This window comes from Protopterus annectens, chromosome 6.part0 (genome assembly GCF_019279795.1).
Source record: "Protopterus annectens isolate FY-2018-M chromosome 6.part0, PAN1.0, whole genome shotgun sequence".
Lineage (NCBI taxonomy): Eukaryota > Metazoa > Chordata > Ceratodontiformes > Protopteridae > Protopterus > Protopterus annectens.
In genome coordinates, this window is record NC_056737.1 from 67,350,935 (window position 1) to 67,370,262 (window position 19,328).

Genomic DNA, 19,328 nt, shown 5'->3' on the forward strand with positions numbered 1-19,328 from the left:
CATCTCTTTCAACTTTCTGGTTTAAAAGACCACATCTGCACTTGTTTCCCATCTTTCCTGTAACTAACCTACTGGAAAGCACTAGAAAGCCTTAAACTGATACAAGTCTTCTAGCTTAAAAGAGAGACTTTGGAGTGATTATCAGTTTTTTCTTGCTGTACTTAACTGTTTTCCACCTAAACGCTGATTTTTCCAGCACTTGTTGTGATTTAAAAGCTTGTTTTTTTCACATATTGTACTTATTTGACTGCCTGCACTTTTAAAAAGTTGTTTTTTGTTTAAATAAATTGCTTAACTGTTGTAGGCTATACACTAAAGTGTGATAGCCTTTTCTGATCGCTTGTCATTTAAAGCTGTTTTAAGTGTACCTTTTACTGTTTTTGCCTTATCTTTTCAAAAGAAAAACAAAACAAAAAATAAAATCTCTTGTTTCCCGCCTTTCTAAGCTAGAATAGTCCAGTTTTCAGGCTAGTGCTGAATTCAGGGCTGTGTTACAAGTTTCTGAGCTGCCCATACCTTACTTGGATAGAGGGAATTTTCTCTGTTCACTTGTGAGAGAGGGGAACTTTGAGCAGCCATCTGTCCCTGGAGGAGTGGTACCAGCCCAGAAGTTAGTAATTTAAAAAACGTGTTTGCACGGTTTTGCGTGCCGGGCAGCACTGGTTAGCTAGAGTTAAATTATTCCCGGCTCCACTAAGTCTCCTCTTCAGTTTTTCACTTGAAACTAGTCCAATTCTCAACCTAAGCACTCAAAAAGCATCCTACAGTCCAGCACTTGCTCAGACCTAATAGCAAACACTAATATATCCCAACACTTGACTGCCCAGCAGGGCAAGGCTCTTTATCCACCCCTTACTAACCAAACGACTAAGCAGTTCACCCTACTATTCAGGCATGACCAAAGGGCAACTTCAGGTGTACTCTCCAGTCCAGCTGGTGAGTCTGGGTATCCTGAGGCAATGTTACAACTGCCTCATGTAGACAGACAGCCCTCTCCTCCTACCACAAAACACTAACATATGCGAGAGATGCAATTATACAGCCAAACTATAGGCTAAGGTCTCTCCACCCAAGACTGGAACAGACAGTCATGAGGAAAAGATTAACACTTGCACCACTCCTCCAACCTCACATAGACCTACTAAACCAGCACTGGCAAAAAATACAGATAAATGCACAAAATCATACTAGGAGGCTCTAAATAAAAACATGTAAAAGCATCAGAGAGCTCCAAAGCAGACACCCACAAAACCTGCACCTCCTGTCACAAACCAGACAACATATAAAACACAAAATCAATGTGCCGCACAATCGCAGCCCTTAAGGCGAAACAACATACCTAACACACTAGTAATAGGTGACTCAATAGTCAGGCACACTGACGCCCCACTCACTAGGCTGGACAAGGAGAAGGTTACTGTTAGCTGCTTAATGGGAGCCAGAATCCACCACATAACACAAGCACTCAGGTCACTCCAGAACAAGTACAAATATGACTCTGTCATTGTTCATGTTGGTGTGAATGACCTGAGAAGTACCTCCCTGGACTACATGAAAAGAGACATGGAAGAGATCTCTGATCATGTAGCCCAGGCGGGTATGACCCTGACCCTGAGGAGCATCCTGCCCTCACCAAGAATGATACCTCATTATAAAGAAAAAATGATAAATTTCAACAATTGGCTAAGCTTCTAGTGCCATTCAAAGGGGATCCAGTGTTTGTCAGCCTGGGATGACATGCTCGACAAGCCGCGTTTCTTCACAAGAGACGGCTTGCACCTGTCACCCCTTGTCTTTTGAATACTGGCCAAGACTCTTGCTGCCCCCATAGTGCCTTTTTTAGGCAAGGCTCAAAATTCAAACCCACCACCGTAAACAGCACAAGTAAAAACATGAGGGTTATGCTACTCAACACCAGGAGTTTAAATCTCAAAGCACTCCTAAGTATGGAGGACATCGACATCTGTGCAGTAACTGAAACCTGGTTCAAGGTTCCAGAGAGCACTCCAACACTACTGGGCTACAACTCATACCACACATTTCGGCCACAGAACACGGACCAAAACACAAAAGGAGGGGGTGTATCCATTATTCATTAAGGATACCCACACCTCCAGGTTAGTGGCGCAGCATGATACCTCTGAGATCATCCATGTGCAATTAACATCGGGCAAATCTGCAGCGCAAATTGTGGCCTGCTACAGATCACCCTCCATGACCCAGTACCACCACTCCGCCTTTCTGGAGACACTTGAAAACATGAAGGTCCTACCGAACACCCTGATATTGGGCGATTTCAATTACCCTACCATTAACTGGGAAAACTACTTGAGTACAAACTCCCAGGCTCAGCGCTTCCTGAATTTTATCAACTCAAATGCCCTGGATCAGCTGGTAAACTCCCCTACCAGAGGCCGCAACATATTAGACCTGGTCATCACCAACATGGGTGACAGGTGTCCCGTACCGGAGGTCAACCCATCACTGGTTAGATCAGACCATAAACTAATCACCCTGGATGTCCACACCCCACCATCACCCCCAACCAAGGAAGCCACAGTGCAAAACTTTTCTAAAGCAGACTTCACCTTACTTAAGGCAGAGGTGGTAAGTTTCACAGCCCCCACGCTAAAGGATAACACTGCCCAAGATGCAGAATCCTTTACATTTGCACTCTATGGGCAACTACAAGGATGCATGGATTGTGCCATCCCTAACAAAACCAAGACTCACTCCGCTAAGAGAAGGAAAGTAGTCTGGTGCACCCTTGCGATAAACAAGTTATACAACAGAAGGAGGAAACTAGTTCAGAAAAAAAGCAAATCCCAAGAAGGAAAGACATCCCTGGTCAGTTATCAGTAAGAAACTAAGGTCCCTCATAAAATCATCCAAGGCTAACTTTGAAAGAAAAATAGCCAAGGGTTCGAAAGATAACCACAAAGCCTTCTTTAGCTATGTCAAGAATCTAAGTGGCAATTCGCAGATATGCTCTGAGCTAGTGCAAAATAGCAGAAAATATACTGAACCTACTGATATTGCCAGCATCCTGGCAAATAGATTCAATGCAAACTTCACCTCCCTCTCACCTTCAAAAGGGCCCTCAACAATAACGGAAAAGTGTAGTGTCCCGGAAATCACAGAAGCACAGGTGAAAACAGCCCTTTCAAAAGCCAAAAACACAGCATCAATGGGGCCAGAAGGTGTCCCAGGCTGCGTCTTGCACGAACTACAGAACGAACTAACCCCCCACCTAAACACGCTGTTCAACCTCAACCTCTCCACAGGCTACGTGCCCATAGAGTGGTGCACAGCAATGGTTATTCCACTCCACAAAGGAGGGGCCACAACTGACCCTGGTAACTATCGCCCCATAAGCCTGACTAGCCTGGTCTGCAAGGCTATGGAGCGCATCATCATGGAACTCATCATCATGGAACTCATTAACAAAGACATTGGGAACCTCCAAACACTTGACCTGAACCAGTTCGGCTTTATTAAGGGCAGATCATGCCTACTAAACCTGGTTGACTTTTTCGAGACAGTCACCAAGGCCGTAGATGAGGGAAAGATGGTTCATACAGCCTACTTTGATCTCGCCAAGGCGTTCGACACCATTCCTCACTCAGGTAGTATAGAAAAACTCACCAGCCTGAACATAAACCCCTATGTCACAAGATGGGTTGCCAGCTGGCTTACAGGCAGAACTCACATGGTAAGAATAGCGGGCTCCAGGTCCGACTCTAAACCAGTCACAAGTGGTGTCCCACAAGGCTCGGTTCTGGGACCCCTACTGTTCGGCATATATTTCTCAGAAGTACAGGCAAACACAGGAGCACTATGGCCAACCAAGTTTGCCGATGACTGTAAACTGGGAGCCATAATTGACTCTCCGGCTGACATGGACATCCTTCAAAAAAGCCTTACTGAGACAGACACCTGGTGTCAAAGTCATGGCCTCAAGCTAAATGCCAAAAAATGCATAGTCATCCCGTTTGGGAAAAACAAAACACCCATGAATTACCACATAGGCGGCAGCCCCCTTAATACAGAAGAGGTAATAAGAGATCTGGGGACCCAGGTAGATAGTAATCTCTTCTTTGACAATCATATTGCCAAAGTAGTTAGGAAATACTTCTGTGTGGCCCATCTGATTACTAAGGGGTTCGCATCTAGAAATAAAGAGGTTATAGTGCCCCTCTACTCCTCACTCATCAGACCCATCATAGAGTACAATGACCCATTTGGCACGTACCTCACAATACACTTCCAACAGCTGGAAACACCACAAAAGCACCTCACCAAGAGGATTACTGGCCTCAAACATATGTCGTATGCAGCCCGACTGAAAAAACTCTGGCTGTACTCAGTGGCATATCGCTTACTCAGAGGTGATCTCTGCCTGACTTACAAAGCCATGTCCAACTCAGAATTGATGGACATGCTCTACCTAAAGAAATCCAAGTCACTGTGAGCCACGCGCTTTAGTGAGCTAAACCTTGCCACAACAATAAATAGAACATGCTGGAGGGATAGATGCCTGTCACAGAGACTCCCCATGCTTTGGAACAAAATTCCTAACTATATTAGGCAGAGGCCCTCACTAACACTCTTCAAGAGAAGCCTTGACAAGTGGATGGGTAACAGAAAATACACCCCTGGGATCACTTCATTGGCTCTGCTTGACAGAGGCTCAGTTAATTAATCAGTGGGGCGGCGAAAGCCGACACACACTGGCTAGGCTTATAAATGCCCTCAGGCAGATAGCCTAGTACCTATCTATGAACCTATCCACAACCCCCCAAGTCAGAGAAGAAGAACATAAGGTAGGAACACTGCCAGACAATGTAAGTGATCATTTTTTGACCTACATCATAAGAGAAAAGAAGGGTCTTCCCAACCTCCCCACCTTTAGGATAGCACACTCTACCAAACACTTTAACTCAGACTTATTTCAAACTGAACTTAGTGCCTGTGACTGGAACCCATTAAAAACCCTTCCACTTGAAGAGGCTGTAAAGTATCTTAACTCTAAATTCTTATCTATCCTGGATAGGCATGCACCTGAACGGTCCATCAGAATGAAGTCCAACCCAGCCCCATGGCTTTCTAAAGAAACCAGACATCAAATTTTGCTTAGGAACAAAGCTTGGGCTAAGTGGAGAGCAAACAGAAATATCTCTGATCAACTAAATTTTAGGCAGCTGAGAAATAGTACAAAAAAGGCAATACTTACAGATAAAAAGAACTACTACTGTAAACTGCAGCACACTCACCAAAATAATCCTCAGAATTTCTGGTCTAGTTTCAATAAACTCCTTTCCCCATGACACTCTCGAACACCCACCCCACTTAACACAGATCCATATACCCCCCATCAAACTGCCAATACCTTTAACTCTTTCTTCACTGACACCATACAATCTGTAGCTAGTCAACTTATCCCAGACAACTCAAGCCTTCCCACCACCACACCAGGCTCTCTACCTACATTCAAACTACAACCCATCTCTACTACTGTCATCTATAAATTAATTCAAAAACTCAAGCCATGTACTCCTTCTGCTGACCAGCTACTGTCACAATATCTCCAAAAAGCAGCCAAAGTAATTGCCTACCCTATATCCATCCTTATAAATAGGACAATCAAAGAGGGAACCATTCCAGATATTTGGAAAATCTCCTATATTATCCCCCTACATAAAGGTGGGAATTCAAATGACTACTCTAACTATCGGACAATAGCTCTCTTATCACCCTTAGCTAAAATTATGGAAAAATGCATTCACCAACAACTTTTACATCATCTATCTCAACATAACATAATAGCAAACTGCCAACATGGCTTTAGGCCATCACACAGTACCACTACTGCCCTTTTATCCTTTACAGATGCCATCAATAGAAACCGCAATAAAAACATCCTCTCATCTGCACTCTTTATTGACCTCTCAAAAGCTTTCGACATGGTAAACCACACCCTCTTAATGTTCTTGAATCCCTTTCCTTTGACTCTCAGGCTGTTAAATGGTTCAGATCCTACCTCAGCAACAGGCAACAGCCAGTTCTCTGGGAAAATCAAATTTCATCTGTTCTGCCAGTCACCCTCGGAGTCCCTCAGGGCTCTATTCTTGGACCATTTCTTTTCTCATTATTTATCAATGACCTCCACGTAGTAATTCCTCAAGCCACCTGCATTCAATATGCAGATGATTCTACGCTAATATGCTCAGCATACTCCCATCAAAACTATATTCTCTTACTCAAAATGTTTTTAACACTGTAGAAACATGGATTACAAAACTCTGCCTCATTCTTAATGCCAAAAAAAACAAACTCCTTCTCTTTACCCCCACTACCAAGTCCTCCCCCATAGATTTCTCAGTCTCTTCCAGTAATGGCACTGTCATATTCCCTGGCTCTACCACTAAACTGTTAGGAATAACCATTGACAATAACCTTACATTTGATTACCATATAAATAACACCATTAAAACAGTCAACAGAAAAATAGGCTCCTTGTATAGAATAAAACCTTTCCTAACTCCAGCAGCCCAGAACCAAGATTGCTCACTCCCATCTAATCTCTACTCTTCTGTATGCCTCACCTATTTATACCAACCTAAAGAAACATAATCTCAACAAACTAGCAACTTCCTACAATACCATCACCATATTCGTCACTGGCAATCCCTTTAGAACCCACCACTGTCTGAATCTTTGGCAACTAGACTGGCTTGAATTCCAAAACCAACTGATAATCTCCCGACTCACGATTGCCCACAAGATATTTTACCAACCCAACACCACCCCTATACTCTCCAATCCCCTATAAAAATCTGAATTCCCTACGTTCTTCTAGCAAACTCCTCGCTAGCATAACAAAGTCTAACAACATGGCTGGTGACTCTCTGTTTACTAAAGCAGTGGGAAAAAAATGTAACCTGCCACCCAATGAACTAACTCTAATCCGCATCCTTGCCTCTCTTTAAACAAAAACTCAAAAAACACCTTAAAACACACTGGTTATGCCCCTGTAGTAACCCCGACTAACCACCCTCTTCTACCACTGTTTTTTTCCTATTCCTTACAAACTTCCAAACATTTTAATGCTTATTCTTGTAAGCAAGGCTGGTACTGTTTAAACTCTAATCAACATACTGCTGAAATATTTCTACTTGATGTGAAAAATTCCTTATGAATCTTACTGTGCTACGTTATTATTGTTGCTTTTTCAAGTGTAAATATTTTTTACTGTTGCTTTTTCAAGTGTAAATACTTTTAGTATGTTATAATTGCTTGTTGTATTTTTTTTTATCAATCCTTTCATTTACCATGTAATGACATTTTTAATTTTTCTATCTTGTTGGAGCTTTTCTCCCCGTGCCTCTACTGAAAATGGAAATATATCCAGCTAGACTAGCCCGGTTAACAAATGTAAAATAAATAAAAAATAAAAATAAATAATTCTTCCTTCTCATCCTCAGAAGAGTCCATTTCTTATGTTTCCCAGATTGCCTCCCCCCAGGAATATTACTCTCCTGATGAGGAATCTGTGGAAGGGGATTCTCCTCCTGAGGACATTACCTTTGGTGAGACCATCACCAAGATGATGGATTACTTTAAATGGGATATGTCCCAAATGACAGATACCCAAAAAAAGGTACTTTGAGCTGCTGCAAGTGGAATCCCTCTCCCTTTCAGCAGTTCCTCCTGTCCTGGCTGCTTACTTGCATGCCTTCAACGCTGCTTCCAAAGCCCCTGACTCCCAACCTCCAGCTCCTAAACGTCCTGACCGCTTTTACTAAGTACCAGAGGACCAAAAATTCCTGGTCAAACCACCCTTGGCAGACCCAGCTGTTATTGCCACCACTGCAGATAAGCAATCTAGACTGTTGCCCTCTGCCTCCCTACTGTCCACTGACAAAGACAGCAAGTACGTGGATAGGATGGGGAAGAAGATATGCACTTCTTCAACTTTGGCTTTCAGAGCCATAAATTGTCAGACCCACATGACAAAGTATGCATTAGACTTGGTCTCTCAAGCCTCCTCCATGCTAGCATCCTTGCCTGACAGCCCCGTTAAGACGGACATCTCAGCCAAACTCTTCTTGGCACAACAGGTAGCCAGACATTCCATCAGATGCAGCTACGATGCTGCAGAAGCATCTGCTTCAGCCTTCAAGAGGTACTTATGGCTAAGACTCCAGAACCTCCCTGAGGATTTCAAATCTAAGATCTTGGACACCCCTGTGCACCACAATGTGCTTTTCGGCAAACAATCTGCTGACCTTTTTAAAAATCTAAAAGAAAAAAAAAGCAAAGAACTCCAGGACATCAAGCACCTGCTGGTGTCACCCATCCCCAAGTATTATATATACTACCCTGTTAAGGCCACCTTTGTGAGATGTACTCCTCAGCCTTCCTCCTCCTCTTCCAGGTCCAGGAGAGGGGCTAGAAGACCTACCAATCCCAGATCCTCTGCTCCACCTCATAAACCCAGACAGCCCTTTCAGGACAGAGGAGGTTCCAGTAATGCGTGACTGCCTTGCCCACCTTCCCTTCTCAGCCCGCTCTTCCCACTGTCTTCCGCTTTTGCAATCCATCACTTCAGACCAATGGGTCTTAAAGATTATTCAAAAGGGTACTTCCTATCCTGGAAAGAGAAGCCACCCAGAAGAGGCATTCCTCTCATCCCCAAAAACCAGGCCCATCTCATGCCACAAGTTCTGGCAGACCGTTTAAAACTAGGCACCATAGAACCTGTCCCTCCTGGACAGGAAGGGAAGAGGTTTTACTCCCACCTCTTCCTGGTCCCCAAAAAAGACGGCCCCTGGAGACCCATCTTAGACCTATCCTTCCTAAACCTCCATATTCAAGTACCATCTTTCACAATGCTCTCTCTTCCCACTCTGCTGCCCCTCATTCCAGCAAAGGCCCTCATGGCCACCCTGGACCTAAAGGAGGCCTACCTGCAGATACCCATCAGGAATGCCCAAGGACAATTCCTGCGTTTCTCTAGACCTGCCTCTCACTTCCAATTTACTGCCTTCCCTTTGGTTTATCCACAGTCCCCCAAGTCTTTACAAAGTGCCTAGTTCCAGCCATTGCCTTCTGCAGAACTCAGGGTATACAGATTTACCCTTATCTGGACGATATCCTGATACTGGCAGAGTCCAGGGATGCTTTATTGAAGCATCTACATTTCACCATGTCCCTTCTGCAGAACCTAGGATTTACCATCAATCTCCCCAAATCCTCTCTGATCCCAAGCCAAGACAAAACTTTCCTAGGCTGCGGAATCAGAACAGACACAATGAAGGCCTTTCTACCACAGGACAAGGTTCTTTCTTTGACTCCCCACTTCCAGGAAGCTCTACTATCCCAAAAGGTGATGACAAGGCAATTTCTTCGTCTCCTGGGTTTAATGGCAGTGACCATCCCCATGCTACCACTGGCAAGAATACACATGCACAAGCTGCAGTGGTTCCTGAAGAACACCTGGTCCCAACACCTTCATCCCTTAGAGCAGAGCATCCCCCTCCTTCCCTGTCTGAAAACAGAAATCAGTTGGTGGATCCAGCAAGTGCAACTGAACCCAGGGCTCCCACTACAAGTAATGCATAAAGATGCCTCAGATTCAGGTTGGGGAGCAACTCTGGCCTCTTGCAGGATTCAGGAAAAGTGGCATCCCTCTCTTCAGGCCAAACATGTCAGTATCAAGGAAATGACAGCAGTCTTCTGAGCTATAAAGACCTTCACCCCCTCTTCTGGTTCCAGGGGTGCTCCAGATTGTCACCGGCAACACTACGGTGATGTGGTACCTCAACAAGCAGGGAGGAACAAAGGCCTATCAGCTGTGCAGATTATCCCTGCTGATATGGGACTTAGCCTCTTGTCTCAACTTAGTCCTGCAGGCGGTCTACATCCCCTCACAGGACAGCAACCAAGCAGATCTCTTGAGCAGGACCTCCTCATCTCTGCATGAATGGATGCTGAGCAGGGAGGTCTTCTTAGACTTAGTCCACCGTTGGGGTGCTCCACAAATAGACCTGTTTGCCTCCCCCCAGAACAGACAACTGCAGAACTTCTGCTCAGAAACCCACTCCCCACTAGCATGGAGAGTGGACGCTTTCAGCCTCCCTTGGGAGGGGAAGTTCCTTTATGCCTTTCCCCCATTCCCACTGATTCAGAAAGTCCTCCTAAAAATTCAGAAGGACAAACCAAAAATCTTGTTAATGACTCCCTACTGGCCAAGGCAGCACTGGTTCCCCCTACTTCACAAACTAGCCAAGGGCAATCACTTTGTTACCCCACAAGGTGGCCCTACTGACACAAGACAAAGGAACTCTCCTACACCCACAGGTACAGATGTTGTCTCTGACTCTGTGGGTGATAAACTTTTGATACCTTTCAGACACCACTACTCAGAGGATGTGCTTTCTGTTCTAAGGGAGGCAAGGAAACCTACCACCAGAAAATCTTACCTGGCTAATTGGGAAAGATTTGCAAAATGGTGTCTGAGCAAGGGAAGCGACCCCAGCTCCACTGAGGTTCCCCTGGTTCTAAACTACCTGTGTCAATTGATAAAGAGTGGGCTTTCTTATTCTTTTGTAAAAGTTTACCTCTCTGCCATATCAGCTTGCCTGCCCCTGAAACCCCCCCTTGCTTGCCAGGCTTGACGTAAAGGTCTTCCTTAAAGGGGTCTTGCACATGAGACCACCTAGGAAACCTTCCCCCCACCTTTGGATATTAAATACAATTAACCCAGCACCCCATTGAACTGGCTAGGCCTTTTCCTTACAGATGTGCACATGGAAGACGATCCTGCTGGTGGCAATCACATCAGCTAGATGAGTGTCAGAATTGCATGCCTTAATGGCCTGTACACCCTACACTGTCTTCCACAAAGACAGGGTGTCCCTGCGAACCAACCACTCCCTTTTTGCTTGAGGTGGTCATGACCTCTCTCTTAACCAATCCATTCATCTACCCACTTTCTTCCCCTCACCCTCTAACGAAGGGGAGAGGATGCTACACTCCCTGGATGTGCACAGAAAACTTAGATTCTACCTGGGCAAGACCAAAGCTATCAGAAAGACTATAACCAGCTCTTTGTTTCCTTCCACCCCAGAACCCTGGGCAAGGCAGTCTCCAAGCAAACCATTGCATGCTGGATCAGGAAAACTATTTGCTTCTGCTACTCCCACCATGGAAAGGAACCCCTAGGGCGAATCAAGGCCCATTCCACTAGAGCTGTGGCCACCTCAAGGGCCTTCATGAAGGGCCTAGACACAGCATCCATTTTGAAAGCAGCCACTTGGGCCACTATCCACACTTTCACCAAGCATTACAAACTGGACCAAGTTTCCAGAGCTAGGACAGGATTCGCCAGGGCAATCCTGCAAGGTCTGGTAGAACCCTCTTCATCTGCCAAAACCCTCTCATTTGCATAAGCTGTGGTACACTCCCACACCTAGAATACTGCAACATAGGAATAGAAGGGCATAGAATAGTTGTGTAAAATCTTACCATAACCATAGATATCCTTCTCTTCCATGTTGCAGTATTCCTTCCCACCCACCAATCCCCCCAGGTCCTATTCCTTACCTGTACTACCTACATTACAGTAGATCTCCAAGTCACACACCTGGAAACAACTGGCATTCCTCCTGTTGCCTTCTCTGCCTGCTGGCCTTCAAGTTCTGAGGATTGTGCATGCAGATGTCACATTTAAGGCCCCTCGTTTATGGCCCTATGTGTGACGTCCCATGTATACTGCAACAGCCAAGCTGAAGCTTTTGTATAGGAGCCGACGTACGAGTCACCTGAGGGCATGAAATCCCACAACTAGAATACTACAGCAACATGGAAGAGAAGGATATCTATGGTTATGGTAAGATTTTGCACAACTATTCTTTCTTTCTAATCGGTTAAGATATCCTTAGTTTCAGGTTTTGCAATCATCTTTGGCAATGAATTGAGGCAAAATGTACTCTTTCCACTACAACCTACCAAAGCTGATTTTTTTCTTTCTTCATAAATTATTTGAGGATTAAAAAATAACCTGACGTGTGTAGGTCTATATTAGGTCACTGAAATGGTATTCTGGCAAACACCTATTCAGCGAACTGTAATCAGCGAAAATCACTTCAGCGATTCGCTGAATTCACCAAGGGCAATGAAATATTTGCCGGAAGCACAATGAACAACTACAGAACTTTGCCCTTTTCTCGATTGTAGTGCAATCTCGGAATTCATATATATAGTTAGAGGGGGTTTGGGGGGGGTTCAAGTCTACTAAAAGTTGGTCCATTATACTTCGGGCAACTATTTCATTGCACTTAGTAATTGAGCAAATTGCTGATGCAATTTTCCCTGATTAGGGGTCGATGGATAGGTGTTCGCCGGAATATCATTTTGGCGAACTAATGTAGATCCACGTGTGGTGTTCATTTTGACCAACCAGATGTAATACATTGCAAGAGCTAACTCCAAAAATGCTGGAATGCTGATATCAACAACCTTAGAAGAAAGAAAAAAATCAACAAATCACAAATTAAAAAGAGAAGCGTTTTATTTGAACAATAAAGCAGACAAGCTTTCAGGATGATGTGCTTTTCTTCGTATTTAGATAAAAAGTTTAAACATTTTTGAAATACATACCTTATGTAGTATAAAATGTTAATGATCGTGTAGTAATTAGTTAATTTTACAGTTGTTGTCCTTCCCTAGGATTTTAGTAACCTTTCTTTCTTTAATTCTGCAGTTAGTTCAAATGAAGTATTTTATTTATTCTTGTAAAATCCAAACTAAGTAAAAATTTTAACTTTATTTTATAACTACTTAACTGCTGTAGCTCTAAGAAAAGGCTTCATTGAAAACTTGATGTTTAAGCAATAATCCATGACTGAGTGGGCAGTACTGAGTTTACCCACGACAGGACTGGTTGTATCACAGGGGTTTAGTCTTAGTGATCAACCAAATAAGCCAGCCATGGATAAACAAGTGTTAGCCATTTCCAGGAGTTGATTACTGCTATTATGTGCTGTCCTTGTTAAAAAAGTAATAATTTGCATGTTTTTAAATAATGGCAGTGTATGCCTGCTTTCTGTAGTGTTTTTGCACCATCTTAAACAACTGGGAATGCCTTCCTAAATTACTGTGCGTGCATAGGATATGTGTGTACTGATGCTTGCAGATGCATTATACCAGACACAACTGGGGATGGCTTCCTAATTTATTGTGCATGCATAGGACTTTTGTGTACTGATACTTGCCAGAGTACTTTAGTACTAGTACAGTCTGTGTCGCTTTTAGGTTCATATGTGTTTCCCAGGCTAACTACCACAAAGGACTTTTTAAGCCTAGCCATGCATCCCAAATCTCTTGACAAGTTCTGATACCCTTGATAAGTGTAAGGAGGAGTTTGGGAGGTGAACCATTTACAGGTTACCTGTGTCCATTAGAGACATAGGTGCCAAATCAGGGATGAAATTCTGGTTTCCCATCCAATTGTCCAAGTAGCACTTGAATTGGGTTAGGGAGGAACTCTGCTTCACATGGATGGGGAGCCTGTTCCATGGATGTGGTAGTCGCTGGGATACATACCTCTCTGTCCAGCAGGACCTATTTATATCACAGGCAAGGTTTAAGTCTTAAAGAATGGGTAATTCTGGTGCCGTTTGTTTTGTTGATATGCAAGAGGTCCATCAGAGTGGGGCCTGACAATGCCCTGTATGCCAGGCATAGATTTCCCCTCAAAAGCTTGTAGGAGACAGAATACAGGGATAAGGCCTTGAGGTGGTCTGCATAGGACATTTTTCTTCCGCCCTGTGTTCTTTTAGTGAGGAACTTCTGTGGATGTTCCTGTTGTTGGATATTCCTGGTTAGGTACATACCAAAGGGGGCATTGTACTTCGTGACAGGTCTGATGAATGCCAAATATAGTGGAACAATGACTTCCTTGGACTTAGATGCCATACATTTGTTTATAAGTTCTGCAATATAGAATGATTTCCTCACCACTGTAGACACATGATGATCAAAGGCTAGATTACTATCTGTGTGTGTCCTTAAGTCCCTGACTACTGGGTCAACTCTAAGGGGTGAGTTGTCAATATGATAGTTATCAGGGGTGGATGACTTCCCAAAGGATACTATTATGCATTTCTTGTCATTTAGTCTTAGTCCATGGCTCTGACACTAGCTGTTTGTGTCAGCCGCTCACGGAGGACATTTGTGTCAGTATGAGATTCAATGACAGCTCCTAATTTACAGTTTCTCTGCAAATCTAGTCAGTCAGAGACCACTGACATTAGCCTTGACTTCTGAGAAGCCAAAAAGGAGCACTCCAAGGACTGATCCCTGAGGGACTCCGCTTGTGACTGGCCTCTTTGTAGAGGTGGATTCCCCAATTCTAACTTCCTGGGTCTCGTCTGTGAACCAGTTGGCTATCCACCAGGTGATATACGGGTTTGTACCCAAATAGTAATTCCAGGGGTCCTGATAGGTCATTTTTTATGCTATTTAGAAGCATCCTGGGATATTGTCTGGGCCCATTGATGCAGTGTTCTTGGTCTTAGAGAGAACATTAAGGACCTGTTCCCTAGTGATAGTAGGGGGAGTTATATTTGATGATATTTCCTGAGGGAAGGTTGAGGAGGAGAGAGGAGTAAAGTTGGAGCTGAATTTATCAGCCAGGAGGTTTGCTACATCTTCTAGCTCAGTGTAGGTGGCTCTCTTTACATTGAGCTCTGCACACAGTTGTGTATTGCCTTTGAGGTTGCGGACATAGCTAAAGAATACTTTGTGGTTGTCCTTGGCCTGGGAGGTGAAACGTACTTCAAATTTGGCTTTGCTAGACTTTATTTGTCCTCTGAGTTGTTTGTTTAGTTTGATGAGAGTACTTTTATCTTGCTGGATTTTGCACCTCCTAAACTTTTTGCCATGATTTTCTTCCTCCTGTTATACGGCCTATTGATTTTGTGATTCCACCAGGGTGGCTTGTTTTTTGAGTTAGTTCTGTACTTTTTCCTGGTGGGTACAGCTGCCTCTATGCAGCTATTAACATGCTTGTATAGGGTTTCTGTGAACAGTTCTGCATAGGCAGCAGTGTTCTAAGGGTTTATCAGGGCTTGAAATTTTGCCAGGTTCTCACTTAATAGCAGGAGGTTAACCTTAGAATAGTACCTGAATATTCCAGGTTTAGCTGGGGGTCCAGGTTTTATTTGTACTTCAAAGGAGACCATTTTGTGGTCTGACCTTACCCGGGAAGGCATTAAAGTAGTGAGGACCAGATCCAGTGTGCTTGCACCCCTGGTTGGTATGTTTGACTATCTGGTCCAGGGAGTTTGTGTTTACAAAATCCAGGAATCTCTATGCATGTGTATTTGGTGTCATATAGGATTCCTAGTTAAAAGTGGGGTGATACCCGTGAATATGGTATTGGGTTGGATGGTTAGTGTTTCTAATCAGTTTAAATACATGATATGAGTTTCCTGGGTCATAGAGGGGTACCTATAGCTTGCAAGGAAGTGGTACTGGATTTTACTTATGGTGATTTGAACCTGGAAGAGCTCAAGTGTATTGTCCTGTTTGACCAGCCTTGGAGTATATTTCTCTTTGATGTAAATTGACACACCTCCACCTGTAGTCCCTGCCTGTGAAGTAGCCGGCCTTAATGTGTGGATGGTTATAACCTAGCACTGTTTTTGGTGTTTTTTTTTTTTTCTTTAAAAGTTTCAGTAATATAAGCACATCTTACTTTTACACAAGGACACTTGTAGACTCCTGAAGTCCTGTCAATGAGTTGGAAGTATTTTTAAATATTTTTGGCTTAGTCAGAATCCCATCAAATGCCACTGTTGTAAAGTTTTTTTTTTTGCTTGTTTTTACTCCTACTGTCTGTCGACCAACAGCCCCATACTGGCCAACTGACCTAGTTGTTTCCCTTCATACAGGTGTGAGGTGTGCTGGAGGGACCCTGATTTTGACAGCAAGCATATTTTTTTCTTATTGTCACTAGTCCTAGTAGTGCATACTGAGCTAGGCTCAGTGGAGGAGCTTGCTTTTGGGCCAGTCATGGAGGATGTCCCATTTCTTCGGGAAGGGCTCTTCCCTCATCAGAGTGGTCTTCTGGGTCTCCACCAGTGTAACTGCACTGCCCAGTGTGACTCTGAGTGCATGCAAACCCCTTCCACCCCATGGGAGAGGTGAGTGGACCATGCCCGTTCATTCCTTTCCCTCCCTGGCTGTTCCTGTGCTGGGGCTGCTATTAAAACCTCCAGTCATCAAGGTCACAGTAAGGGCTCCATCCGTGTGCCACAGAGCCAGGGCACGCATTTGCAAATCCTGATTAGCTCATCTGTTGTTGAATGTAACGTGCAAGTTAAACGTACTGAGCATGTTGTTGGTCGCAGTGTTACATTGTATACTAACTGTTCCTGTTCTCATTTACACGTATGTCACTGCCAAATATGTTTTTTTCCCTAATTTCTGTCCATGGTGTTATACAGCTATTTGAATTTGACCATTATGGTGTGAGTAATGCTGGATTCATGGCGGGCAGGCTGATTGCTTTTATTGTTGCCCATGTAAACTTTTGATGTACATAAGTCTACTGCTAATTTGTGATAACAGTTTTTAAGATTCATATTTAAGTATATTGTTTGGTCTGTAGTTAGGACTTACATTGTATATGAATGTGTTTTACTGTTCCTATTCTTCGAACTTTTCTGCCTAGACCTGTGCTGAAAATTAGTTATGCCCATTCGGATTTTTCTGGTTAACAAACATAAGTAAACAAATAAAGGAAATGTTACGGTAATACTTAATGTAGATACAGATTTGCAGACTTAAATGTGATATTCATATACTGATGAAGCTAAACAAGGCAGGGATCACCAAAGACAGCAGCTGAAGGTGGTGTTGTGGAAGACAGCAGGTGGCTGTAATCTGTGTTTACCCTTGATGTCTGAAATAAAGGCTTTTGTGTGAATTATTCATGGAAGTCTGGTAAAGGTCTTTTCCCATGCCTCTCAGTTGTCCAGAGTTTTGCCTGATTTCTGGTCTGTTCCTCATCAGTTGTGTTTTTCTCACAAGTCATTGGCAGTTGAGGTCGCTGTAACATGACAGACATTTGAGTTTCCGACATCATATCCTTCAAAAATGAATAATAATTAAATCTATTATTCTGTCAACTTTCTAAGATTATAAGATTATGTAAAATATATCTGTGATTTTGGGCCTTTGTCCTTCATTATTTTTGGCTTTGTCCAGAATTATTGAGCTAAGAGGTTGAGAGGTATGCTTCATGCGACGGGCCCTTGAAGCGATCTTATTTAGAGAAATTTTTAGCATGTTTGTATTTTAGGTTTACTGCAACAGTGAAGGAAGATGATTAGGGAATTAAGCATTGCACTGTGGCACCAGAGAACTAAAGAGGTTGCTGTAGGCCTGGTTTGGGCTAGTAAGGTGAATAATACGGGGTTAAGTGTAGTGCAGAGTTCAGGAAAAAGAAACCGATGACTTGAGAAGGAAAGTGAGGTGAATTCAAAAGATCACCAGGCTTTTATGGCATAGTTGATTATGTGGACACTGCTGTTGTCTCATGGTGGTGTAGTTTATGAAATTTTCGTCATGTAATGGACGCTTTATGTTTGATGCCCTTTGTATTTGCTTCTCTCTGTCCCTTGCTAGCTTCAGAGGGAGGGAACATTGTGTTGTTCGAAACATCTTTTCTGTTATGTTTATGTACATTAAATACAAAGTAAAGATATGTATGATAAATGAGAGTGCACGTTTTGCAATGATTATTCCTGCTTTATACTATTGACCACATGGCCATTTCTAAACAGTGCCTCATTAGGTTGGTTATAATAAACACCTGAGTCGGAATGCGTGTTTGTGCCCCCGATATTGGTTTTCTAGTCATTCAAAAGTCACATTTCAATCATAAGGTTAACTTTTTCTGTAAGTATGGTTAGTGAGCTGCATTCATAATCATTAACAAGTTGTGTTCAACAATAGATACAGTTGTTCATCACTGCAACACCTGTGTTATAGCTGCTGTTTGGAATGTCTATTTTATTTCTTGAATTTTGATTTTTGTCATTTGGTCAAAATCTCCCTGTACATGAAATGCCAATTTGTCATAAGATGATTGTAACAGTAGTGTGTTAAAATACTGTGTAATTAACCTTCTGTCTCAGAACTGAGTTGTAACCCTCTTCAGACTGCCCAGAAATTATGTTGTGCTGTACTTTGACATGGCATAAGTAATTTTTGATTAGAGCAGGTTTATGTAACATTTATTTTTTTTTCTTGTTTGCATTTTCTTCAGTGTTGCTGTTGCAAGGTCCAGAGATGTGCCTTCATTTGGTCCACCCATCCCCAAGGGAGTTACCTTTCCAAAATCATCTGTCTTCAGGGAATTCTTACTGGTTAAGGTCATCAATGCAGAAAATGCCACCCACAAATCTGAAAAGTTTCGTGCCATGGCCACAAGAACCCGCCAAGAATACCTGAAAGACTTAGCTGAGAAAAATGTAACCAGTACGCACATTGACCCCTCAGGAAAATTTCCCTTCATCTCCTTGGCAACTAAGAAGAAGGAAAAAAGCAAGCCTTATGCAGGGGCTGAACTGCATAGTTTGGGTGCCATTGTATGGTATGTTCATGCTGAAGACTTTAGCAGTGCCTGTGAAATTGACTGCCTTATGGGAATATCCACTGAATTTATTGTTCTGATTGAGCAGGACACACGACAGGTAGTGTTTAACTGTTCTTGTAGGGATGTGATTGGCTGGACTTCAGATCCCACTACCATAAAAATATTCTATGAGAGGGGAGATTGTATCTCTGTAAGAAGTGTCAACAATAACACAGAAGATATTGGGGAGATTGTCAAACGGCTGGAGGTAAGACTGAATTGATTTTTTTTGAGAACCATTTGAACTTAAAGTAGAATATTGAGTCCCACTGATTTTGAAATTGCTATGCTCACAGCTTTTGTTTTGTTTCTCTTAAACTTTGTCATTTTGCTTAGTCTGTCATCTTTTTCACCAGAAGTATATTTATCTCAAAAATTTTTTTTTTTTGCTTTTTATTATTTTCTGGATACTCTGTACCTTTGGCGTGATTTTCTTTGCCAAAGTTTTCCATTTTTTTTCACAGCTCACAGTTAAAACTTGCTGTTAACCCCCCTCCCAGTCCAGCAGCATTACTTATTTCTGTTTAAGGCATCCTGCCTTTGACCAAATGTGAGGTTGGTGTCATAGAAAATGGAGTCATCATCCTGAATGTATTCAGCCTCTCCACTTAGCCCTTCC

General features: G+C 43.0%; 1 protein-coding gene across 1 annotated transcript in view; it reads left to right on the plus strand.

Moving 5' to 3' along the window:
* Positions 1-19,328, plus strand: part of SIPA1L1 (signal induced proliferation associated 1 like 1) — a 2,148,853-nt gene that overhangs the window by 1,274,620 nt on the left and 854,905 nt on the right. The window contains exon 8 of the mRNA XM_044073855.1: positions 18,341-18,917. Within this exon, the coding sequence (XP_043929790.1) occupies positions 18,341-18,917 (577 nt within the window). The remainder of the gene's footprint in view (positions 1-18,340; positions 18,918-19,328) is intronic.